This window comes from Dermochelys coriacea, chromosome 9 (assembly GCF_009764565.3).
Source record: "Dermochelys coriacea isolate rDerCor1 chromosome 9, rDerCor1.pri.v4, whole genome shotgun sequence".
Taxonomy (NCBI): domain Eukaryota; kingdom Metazoa; phylum Chordata; order Testudines; family Dermochelyidae; genus Dermochelys; species Dermochelys coriacea.
Genome location: NC_050076.1, coordinates 65894848 through 65905494, shown reverse-complemented (window position 1 = coordinate 65905494; position 10647 = coordinate 65894848). Strand labels below are relative to the sequence as shown.

Below are 10647 nucleotides of genomic sequence, written 5' to 3'. Positions count from 1 at the left end.
GTGGAGAACTCCCCTTCCCTTCTCCCTCCTATAAGAGCAAGGAAGGCAACACATTCCATACAGATACAAGGGCAGACTTTTTTGCACAAGGGAAGCATTAACCTGTGAAACTCACTGCTGCAGGGTATTATAAAACTAATTCAGTAAGATTCTAAAACACAATTTATGATGCACAGGAGTAACATTTGCAGTTCCACAAGATGTTCTGAAGTTACAAGCTTACCAGTCCTCATGCTTTAAGGCTTAGTCCTGCTGCCACTGAAGTCAATGACAAAAACCCCATCATAGTCAATGGTACACAGCAGAGTCTAGTCCTTGGTGTAAAGGCTGTCAAAAGTTGTCCAGAAGGAATTTTTCTTCCCACATACAGCATTGCACAACTGAGCACACAGATACATTCAAATGTGGGGGGGGGGTTGCCTTTATCTGAAACATCATGCAGAGGACACTGCCAGAGACAGGATCCGGTACCTCTACAATTTGCCTGGTCTGTTGAGGCAGTTTCTACGTTCCAATTATCAAAGAGCAGAGCTGGTCGTGCATTAGCAGCAAGACTAGCTGTTATAAAAAGCCATCCTCCTTCCCCTTCTCCTGGCTCAAGAATCATTCACAACTCGATCTTGATTTCATTGTTCGGAAGCAGCCACAAAATACTCAGGCTGCAAATTGTTATTAATTAACGTCACAGAGTTATGGGGCAGAAGAGACCCCCCAGATCACCCGGCTGACCTCCTGTATCACCCAGGCCACCAGCACCCATGCACTACATCCCACAACCAAAATTAGATCAAAGTGTTGCAGCCCATGGGAGACTAGACTATGACATGCCCCAGGCAGAGAACAGGAGGGACTGAAGTACACCAGTGCCTGAGCCCTGGTGAAGTGATAAAGTGAGATATGGCCAGATAATCCTGGCAAGTGACTTTTACCCACATGCTGCATGGGAAGGTGAAAACCCTCAAGGGCACTGCCAATCTGACCGGGGAGAAATTCTTTCCCGCCCCCCACATATGGTGACCAGTTAGACCAGGGGTGGGCAAACTACGCCTCGCGAGCTCCCGCTGGGGAGCGGGCTCAGCCCCACTCCAGCTGGGGCACTGGGTTGGGGGGCCTCAGGCCGGGGTGCATAGTCGGGGCCGCATCACACGGCTCCCGGAGGCCACAGCATGGCCCCAATCCGGCTCCTACACGTTCCAATGGCCCCCTCTGGTGCTCCAATGGGAGCTGCAGGGGCGATGCCTGAGGATGGGACAGTGTGAAGAATCACCTAGCTGTACCTCCACATAGGAGCCGGAGAAGATACATGCCATTGCTTCCAAGAGCTGCTTGAGGTAAGCGCTGCTCAGAGCCTGCACTCCTGAGCCTCTCCCCATGCCTCAACTCTCTGCCCAAGCCCTGATCCCCCTCCCACTCTCCAAACCCCTCAATTCCAGCCCAGAGCACCCTTCTGCACCCCAAACCTCTCATCCCCAGCCCCACCCCAGAGTCCACACCCTTAGCGGGAACCTGCACCCCTTCTCACACCCCTGGCCCAACCCTGATCCCCCTCCCACCCTCTGAACCCTTTGGTCCCAGCCCAGAGCACCCTCCTACACCCCAAACTTCTCATCCTCAACTTCACCCCAGAGCTCACACCCCCAACCAGAGTCCTCACCGCACCCCAACCCAAATTTTGTGACCATTCATGGCCCACCATACAATTTCTATTCCCCGATGTGGTCCTTGGGCCAAAAAGTTTGCCCACCCCGAGTTAGACCTATAGCTCGTGAGCAAGAACCAGCCAGCCAAGCAATCATTAGTTATGTTTTGCTGTTTTCGTAAGCATGCTGTGATGTCTGGTTGTTCGAATAAACTGGCATGGTCCCCACCTTGAAGATTCTGTCTGTCTGATATTTGTATGGCCTCTATCGCCGGAGTGTCTGAATTTTACAGTGTCAGATGAGAGGCAAACCAACTGAGCTGAAGAGCACAGAGCGGGCTTGCGGTAATTCACTATGTTCTGCTGAACAGTGGCCGACACACAGCTTCACTGAACAATTATTTTTCTGTACAGTTTTGTTTAAAAATATCTCTGAAAAATGGGTGAAAATCTGTACGACTCGATTGACTCACACCTTGTGGGCCTCATGGCACAAGACAGTCTTTAGGAGGGATCTGAACGTGGGGGGCGGGTGTGAGGGAACAGGGGAATGGCCTAGGGAAACTAGCTGGAGGAGGGTATTCCCTATGGCAATGGAGGCAGGATGGCCTAATGGAAAGGGAACTGGAGTAAGACTTAGGTTCAATTCCTGGCTCTGGTCTACTGGGTGATCTTGGGCAAGTTGTTCCTGCCCCGTGCCTCAGCTTTCGCATGTGTAAACTGAGGACAATGATACCGTCTTTGTAAAGTGCTTTAAGATCTACTGGTGAAAAATACTATAGAACAGGTAGGTATTATATTATTACTGTTAGCAAGCTGTTTGCCTTGGCTGTATGGTCTACATGGCGTGGGACCGATTACTTGACTCCCACAGCATTATTTTCGCTCCCTGGATAGGTGACTGAATAACAAACAGGGAGTGCTGAATCACAGAGTTAATTCTGGTTATAATGACTTTTCATAGGTATAACCATTAGTACTCCAATGCCCAGAAGGCTTGGGATTTTCGGCCATGTCCCCAGATCCCCGGACCCTCACAAATCACGAGCGATCTGACCCTCGGAGTCACACTGAGCTGGATCTGCCATGTCTGCTGCAAACAGAGTTGTCAATCTAGTTACCCCACTCTACTGACAAGAGTGAAAAAGGCTTTACCTTGGAACGTAGAACCCGAACAATGGCTAGCATCCACGTCCAGGCAGGACAGCTCCTCAGTGTGTCTTTCAGGGAGAGCCCAGTGACAAAGGAAAGGAAGATAAATACCAAGGGAGGACCAGGTCCCTTGCACTCTATTCCTATGGCCCCACGGACAGACCAGCCATCTTCATCCTCGCTGAGATAACATCCAGCTTTTCCATCAACTAGGCATTGCTCCTCAGCCCAGGGCGTGTTTTCTAATCTATGTCTGGGCAGCACCCAGCTAGCACAACAGGGGCTCAACCTTGATTGGAACCCTCTAGGCAGTACTTCAGTGCAAATAATATATAATTGTAATATTAAACCCAGGTCACTACTGCAGGGGCTCTGCTCCCAGCCCACATTCCCTCTCCGCTTCTAAAGGGTCCAGCCACTGCCCCTGGCTGTTCTGGGTGACTCCCCAGTGCCATTTGCCACGTACCTCGCAGTAAGCTGTCCATTTCTATCGAAGTGAAAGCACAAGAGTGGGAGTGAGAGGATGGCTCCCCTTCTGCTTGGCTAATGTTACTTCCTGTAGATATGACACTTTGGTCAATTGTACTCTTACAAATGTGGGACAGCTGCATTTGCACATACAAAGTGTCAAACCCCAGAGCTCAGTGAGGCTGCATGGTGTGGCTCAGATATGGTGTGGTACCACGTTAGGGGGGGGGGAGAGAAGAGGAGCCTCCAAGGGTCGTCTGGGCAGTGGTGGCTCATGGGATATCTAAGCTAGGGCCCAAAGAGACGGGACTGGTCTTTTCTCCCTTCAGATAAGGGGGATGGAAGTGGCTCTGTGTGATTCTCTGATAGAGCCAACTGTGTGTGTGCCTGTCACATGTGCTATCCACCAGATGCTTCATGCTTCTTGTGTCTGAATTTAGCACACCGCTATGCAATGCATTCTGGGCTCTCTGGAGAGGCACACCACAGGGAGGTGCTGGAAATCCAAACCCAAGAAACAACAGGGGAGCACCCTGAGCTCATGGTTCCTGTGCCTCCTGGCCCCACTTCTCTCAAGCAGTGAAGCCCTACAGATGGATCTGTGCATGTACATTGCACCCTGGGTCCCTGGCCGCTGTGAACCAATGAGATCTGTGCTTAATCTGTCATTGCTTGGGGGAGAAAAGGGGGGGTCCCCAAGTCCTGAGGCTTCCTGGGGAATTCCCCTGGAGCCCTACAGCAGAGAGAAAGCGAGATGAGCCCCTCCTTCCCCCAAACTTCCACAATCCGTGTCCATCTTTCTGTCCTCTCACTCCACTTCCTTGCATCTGTTCATCCTACAGCAGGAAAATCCCCTCCCCCCAGCTCTGTGGTGAAAACGAATGGGAATCTGACCCCGCAGCTTTATTCTCTCTGGAGGGGACCCTCTGCTGTTACAGTCTCTGATGTAAAGAACAACCCCGGGTGTAAAAGTGTGTCCCAGTGAGGCCACTATAGCTGGCCATCAGTGTAGCCTTGGGGAAGAGGAGAGGTTGAATGATAGCTAGAGCCTGGGACAGAGGAGCACTGTACAGTAGTCAACACAGCAACTAAAGAGTTACTTCTTTTGTGGTATATGCAAAAGTAGGAATGTGGGGTCCATGGCAATGGCTGGGTTCCTCTTGCCTAGCGAAAAAAAAGCAAACGATGGTAGACCAGGATGCTGTTCTTAACTGCAGCTGAAATCAAGTGTGGAATTTGGCCCAATATATTGTTTCAACTAATGTTCTAGTCTGCATCTGCGTACAATTAGTGTGGAGATAGAGCTAAGCAGAAGAGCCGTTTCAAAGAGGTTGATCACAGGAAAATGTGGCAGCTGCTAAAATGCTGAGGCTGCTTTTTGAATTCCGTGTTCCTGGCAATCTAAGTTTGTTTCTAAGTTTAATAGACTCTAAGCTTTTGATCAGGAATCCCAGAGGGATCCTGCAGCACACAGCTGTGCCAGTGTCCTGCTTTGTGATTTCATCAACTGCCCCTCCTCCCCGATCATCTCGTCCCTGTGCTGAAAGTGAGACACACGTGACCGAGCTGAGCTACAGCCCTCAGCCCCCCTGAGAGGAACCTGCCCAGCTCACTCATCTGTGCCACTGTGGGGATTTGCATAGCCCAGCCATCAAGGCTCTGCAGTCAAACATGCTGCTTTAACTGGAGCCAGGTTTGCTCTCAATGAGCGCTGACTCTCTGGAAGCGACTGGAGATGCCCCCAGGGGAAGAGGCAAGGGCCAAGTTCTCAAATGGATCCACTCAGGGATTCCTGCTCTGCTGGGTTGTGGCTCCTGGCACAAACACAAGGTCTGAGCACAGAGCAAAGGCAGAGTGGAGCTGGGCTCCCTGGAGTGTAGCAGGAGACAGGAGGGTTGGAGAGCAGGGCTGGCTGGGTTTACACTGGGGATTGGGGCTGGGGCAGGCAGAGTAGAGAGAGGCCCTGATTCTAGTTGCTCCATTCCTATGCTCAGTGCTGGAATGGGGAAGGGGAAGGACCATGCCATATTCTGGAGTCATTTGGGGCCCTCTCTGGCCCCTGGTGTAATTTAGAGCAACCTCGATGGTCCTGGGCAGCGAGGGGCTGCATATTGCTACTCCTCCAGTTTAACCTTAGACGGGTAATTCCCATTGCCAGCCCCACTTCCGACCCCAACACATGGTGGGATCCCCATTCAAGTGCCATGGCACTAGTTTGCTGAGTCAGTCCAAGTGATGACCAGCAATGGAGCAGAGAAAGGAAGCGGCAAGAGATGGTCTGAAGGAACTCCCCAGTGTGGGCGTCCAGGATGGGGTGGGGGTTCTTTTGCAAGGGATGGATTCAGAGATAAAACAATGATGACAGCTGAGTTCAGAGCTCTGAGAAGTCCGGGGCTAAGACAGGACATTTCAGGAGGCAGCTGTGCCTGGATCTCCTCACTGGAATCAGTCACTCCCCAGTGGGGTTCGGTTTTATGTCCTTAGCATACCTAGCGCTCAGTCCTGGGAGCAACTGTCTGTATCTCTGGCTGTGCAGTTTGATTTCACTTGCTGGGGAGCAGCCATTTCAGGCTCACAGCTGAAAAAGCAGTTTTTACAAGAAATGATCTTTGCATTTCAGAGCCTTAACTGAATGAAATAAAATACAGTGACAAAAAAACTAAGGGGAAGGCGAACACAGAATCATCTTTGCCCTGTCAACCCACAGTGATGCCCAGCCCTGAGGTACCGCCACACGCAGTGACTCGCCGAGCCCTGAGGTACCGCTGCATCCAGCGACACGCCGAGCTCTGAGATACCGCAGCACCCAGCGACACGCTGAGCCCTGAGGTACCGCCGCACCCAGCGACTCACCCAGCCCTGAGGTATAAATGCCTCCCCTCTGCTAGATTACAGCACTTTAGCACATTCCTTTAGCAAGGGAGCAGGATTTCATCATGTCTAGGCAGCAGATCACTTGGGACCCCACTCATCAAACCACAATAGTGTTCAAATTATGCTGAGACTCAGCTGCATGTCTTGTATCTTAGAAAGAAACCCCTTATTGAGAGCTGGAGCCCCTGCCCACTCGCTAGCAGAAACAGGTGCCATTTTGGCATGATGGACAGAAGCAGCCACCCTTTGCTGTCCATCATTCAGCTCGGCCAGCTCCCTCCCTCACCTTGCTGGAGGAGCTCAGGAGGACCTGGCCAGCCAGAGAAGGAGAAAGCCATTAGCCATACTAAACTGGACAGTGAGTGCCAGGCTTCCTCTTTCCCTGCAGTGTGCTGCAGCCAGTTGGCTGGTACGTCAGCAAGGCAGGTCTGTGCAGACAAGACGGACAAAGGGAGGGCAAGGTGGGAGGTGCATGGCTGATAACTGGGGAAGGAGAGGCAGGAGGCTTGGGGAGAGAGACAACCAGAAACAGGGGGTGATGGAGACAAGAAACAAAGGGCACCCTTCCCCATATGGACTCTTCCCTGCTGCTCCCCCGCTCCCCGCTCTGCATCTCTCCCTTCCCCACTCCCCCTGCCCGGCTGATGCTCTGGACTCGGCAGTGTCTCTGCTGCCCTGCAGGTGGCGCTGTATGAAGCAGAGATGCTCCAGCTCAGTTCTGTTGTGTAGGTTGGTGGGTAGGGAGGGCAGCCACATCTAGGCATGCTTTGCCCACCTTAACTTTCTAGTCATGGATCTCAAAGCCCTTTACACATAAATGACAACACCTGCAAGGTGGGTGCATGCCATTATCACTATTGTGCCATGTGGGACACTGAGTCGTAGCAAAAGGAAGTGACTGGCCTGAGGCTACACCAGTAATTCACTGGTAGACCTGGGAATGGAACCAGGAGTCCCGACTTCCATCACCTTGTTCTGTCTCCTTGGCCCCTGATCCCTTTGTGTACACCAGTGACCATGTTATCAGACTGGGAGGACATCAGGGCCCTGTCACCCACTGTGTGAACCTCATGGGGACTCTAAGCCACGGTGAGCCCCCGGACCAATCCTGACCCCATGTGAATTGCTGCTATTGATACCTGGGAAGCTCATTGCCACAAGGCATTCCTGAGGCACAGCGCCAAGTAGGATCCAAATAAGTATGAGACATTTAGGTGAATAATAATGTTTGCAGTCCCACAAGCTAAAATGGGCATGTATAAAGGTCATGCACCCTCCTGCTTCAGGACTAGCTGCCTAGGAAGAAACTTCCCTTTTGGGCATGGTCCTGCCCGATTGGCCATTGCAGCGTCCTCGGAAGGAGCTGGCACTGTCCACTGTGAGAGGCAGAATCCTGGACTCGACGAGCTACTGAGCTTCCCTGATTTGGCAGTTCCTACAGTCCTGTATTATGACCCTGTGTGTGATTTCCCCCTACCCCTGCCCTCCCCAAGTCCTAACCCTATGGAGTCTCACTCCTTGTAGACTCTGGCCTTGGGTGCAGGCCCTGGATGGGCTCTCATCCTGGGTGATCTCTAGGTGTCTTCTAACCCTCCATGGTCTATGGGATCCCCCTGTGTAGCCCATGAGACTTCCAGACACTTTCCAATCCTGTATCTCATGTTGCTCCATGTCACACTGTGCAGCCACCCTTCACAGTCACTCCGCCTGTCTGGCACATTGTTTATGAACTGATGATGGCCTTCACACCTGTTCCTCCTCCCTTCTGGATACCACACCCCTTGCTAAGCATTGCTCCCAAGCATGGCATGTCCTTCTCTACTTAGTCCATGTGGCACATGCTGGACACTCCCCTCCCAGTCTCAGTGCAACGCACACAGCTGCCCTCTCAACCCTCCTCACCTCCCCTCCACACACCCAACAGGGTCTAATGGGTCTCCAGAGACTTACTGGTGATCTTCTGTCACTCCTCCATGCGCCTGCCCCCGAGATGGCTCTCTTCACTGAGGGTGGCTTCCCAGTGGCATTCAGACTTCGGAGCAGCCAGTGGACAGCTGGTTTGAAATGCAGGGGTGGTCTGCAAGTGATAGGAATGGCAGCAGGCGACTCATTCTCACAGAGAGCTGAGAGGGAGGAAGGAAGGCCACTGAGAGCTAACCCCACCCTTTCAGTTCCCTTTTTTGGTTTCTGACTTAAGCTAGTAGCTTTGTTTCCACTTGATCCCTCAGGCAGCCTCCAACAGCGCCACCCTGAGTCCTATGCAGAGAGGGCACCAGCGCCAAGTGGTGGGGTTGGCCTGTGAGTGGCAGGAGGTGTGTCTGCAGAAAGGCAGGGTGGGACAATGGGCAGGGGCACAGCAATGGAAGGAGATTGCACAGGGCATAGGCAGGATGAGAGAGGAAAGATGGAGCAACAAACGGACAGACGTCAGACAGACAATAAAAGGGAGATCAGATGGAGAGACAGGACAGGCAGACAAGATAGAAGAGGACAGGCAGAGGAACAGGACAAGAGAGAACAAGACAAGACAGATGAGAAATGTGGAGCAGTTGGGTGGAGACAGTAAGGGTATGTCTACACTGCAATAAAATACATGTGGCTGGCCCAGGTCATGTGACTTGGGCTCGTGTGGCTGAAAAATTGCAGTGTAGATATTTGGGTTCAGGGGGAGGGTCCCAGAACCTGGGCTCCAGCCCAAGCCCGAATGTCTACACTGCAATTTTGTAGCCCAGCTGACCTGGGCCAGACACAGGAGTTTTATTGTAGTGTAGACATACCCTTGGAGCTCCCTCCCCATGTGGGACAAAGGGAGGTGTGGGGGGAGAGGGGCAGAGCCAGCACTCCCCATGCAGGGCAACGGGTACTGTGGGGGTCAGAGCGGCAGAGACAGCCCCTACTAATGTGCCATTTTTAACTGGAGCTCTCTCTGGAGCTGGAGGCAGAGACATAGACAGACACTTCCTCCTACTGAGTCATTAGCTAAGTGTAATTTTTTGCTGTTGATAAAAATGGGAACATAAGAGGAAATAAACTTCTGCATTTTTGCTACCTTGGCAGTATTATGAATTTTTTCGTCATTTAAACAACAAGGAGTCTGGTGGCACCTTAAAGACTAAGGATACGTCTATAGTACAAAATTATTTCAAAATTATTCTATTCTAATTTTTGGAAGCTATTTTATACATTCAGTCTTCTGTGTCCCATACATACCATGTCCTAAAGCACATGAATTCGGCAGATTGCATCCATAGTACCAAGGCTAGCATCGAACGTTGGAGCGGTGCACTGTGGGTAGCTATCCCACAGTTCCCGCAGTCCCCGCTGCCCATTGGAATTCTGGGTTAAGCTCCCAGTGCATTTTGGGGCAAAAACATTCTTGCAGGTTTTTCTGGGTGTGTGTCGTCAGAAAGCTACAGCAGACAATCATTTTGAGCCTTTTTGATGTGCAGACACCATACTTCTTTCAGCAGACAGTGCACCGCTGCTCTCCATGAATCCTCCTCTCCAACTCAACTGTGCTCAGCCATTGTGAACCAAGCAGCACAGCTTCCGCCACCAACTCAGCTCTCCCGCTATTGCCATGCTTCCAAGCTTCTCCATGTTGTCTGTCCTGGGCTTCCACCTCCATGAAAGCCACAAAAGACAACCATTTTCCGCCATTGTTCAGCTACCATGAACCAAACAGCACAGCTTCCGCTGCCATTCTTCGCTCCTACATTTCACTCCCTTTTTCCAGGATTACCCGTGCAGGCGCCATAGCCATGGAGCCCGATCAGATCTCCGCTGCAGTTTTGACCATTGTAAATACATCACACATTATCCAGCAGTATGTGCAGTACCTGCAAAACTGGGCGAGAAAGCGACGACAGCACGATTACTATACTGATGAGGACATGGACACAGATGTTCCTAAAAGCACGACATGTGGCGATTGGGAGATCATAGTGGTGCTGGGCCAGGTTCATGCCATGGAACGCCGATTCTGCGCCCAGGAAACAAGCACAGACTGGTGGGACCACATAGTGTTGCAGGTATGGGATGATTCCCAGTGGCTGAGAAACTTTCATATGCGTAAGGCCACTTTCATGGAACTTTGTGACTTGCTGTCCCTTGCCCTGAAGTGCAAAGACACCAAAATTAGAGCAGCCCTCACAGTTGAGAAGTGAGTGGCCATAGCCCTGTGGAGCTTGCAAAGCCCGGCAGTCAGTCGGGAATCAGTTTGGAGTGGGCAAATCTACTGTGGGAGCTGCTGTGCTGCAAGTAGCCAATGCAATCATTGACCAGCTGCTATTAAGGGTAGTGACTTTGGGAAATGTGCAGACCATTGTGGATGCGCTGGGGTTCCCTAACTGCGGCGGGGCGATAGATGGAACGCATATCCCTATCTTAGCCCCAGAACACCGGGGCGGCCAGTACATAAACCGCAAGGGGTACTTTTCCATGGTGCTGCAAGCACTGGTGGATCACAAGGAACATTTCACTGCCATCAATGTGGGATGGCCGGGAAAGGTGCA

At 51.7% G+C, this 10647-nt stretch overlaps 1 protein-coding gene across 3 annotated transcripts in view; it reads right to left on the bottom strand.

The window, feature by feature from the left end:
- Positions 1-8368, bottom strand: part of BTK (Bruton tyrosine kinase) — a 29465-nt gene extending 21097 nt beyond the window's left edge. Inside the window, exons 1-2 of one of the 3 annotated variants that reach the window (XM_043492696.1) lie at positions 8084-8160; positions 2795-2874 (exon numbers count right to left, since the gene is read on the bottom strand). In XM_043492696.1, the coding sequence (XP_043348631.1) occupies positions 2795-2827 (33 nt within the window). In that variant the 5' untranslated portion in view covers positions 2828-2874; positions 8084-8160. Of the gene's footprint in view, positions 1-2794; positions 2875-3257; positions 3332-8083 lie in introns of those variants that run through there. The other 2 variants (XM_038416863.2, XM_038416864.2) reach the window with 2 other exon arrangements.
- Positions 8369-10647: the final 2279 nt, after the last annotated feature.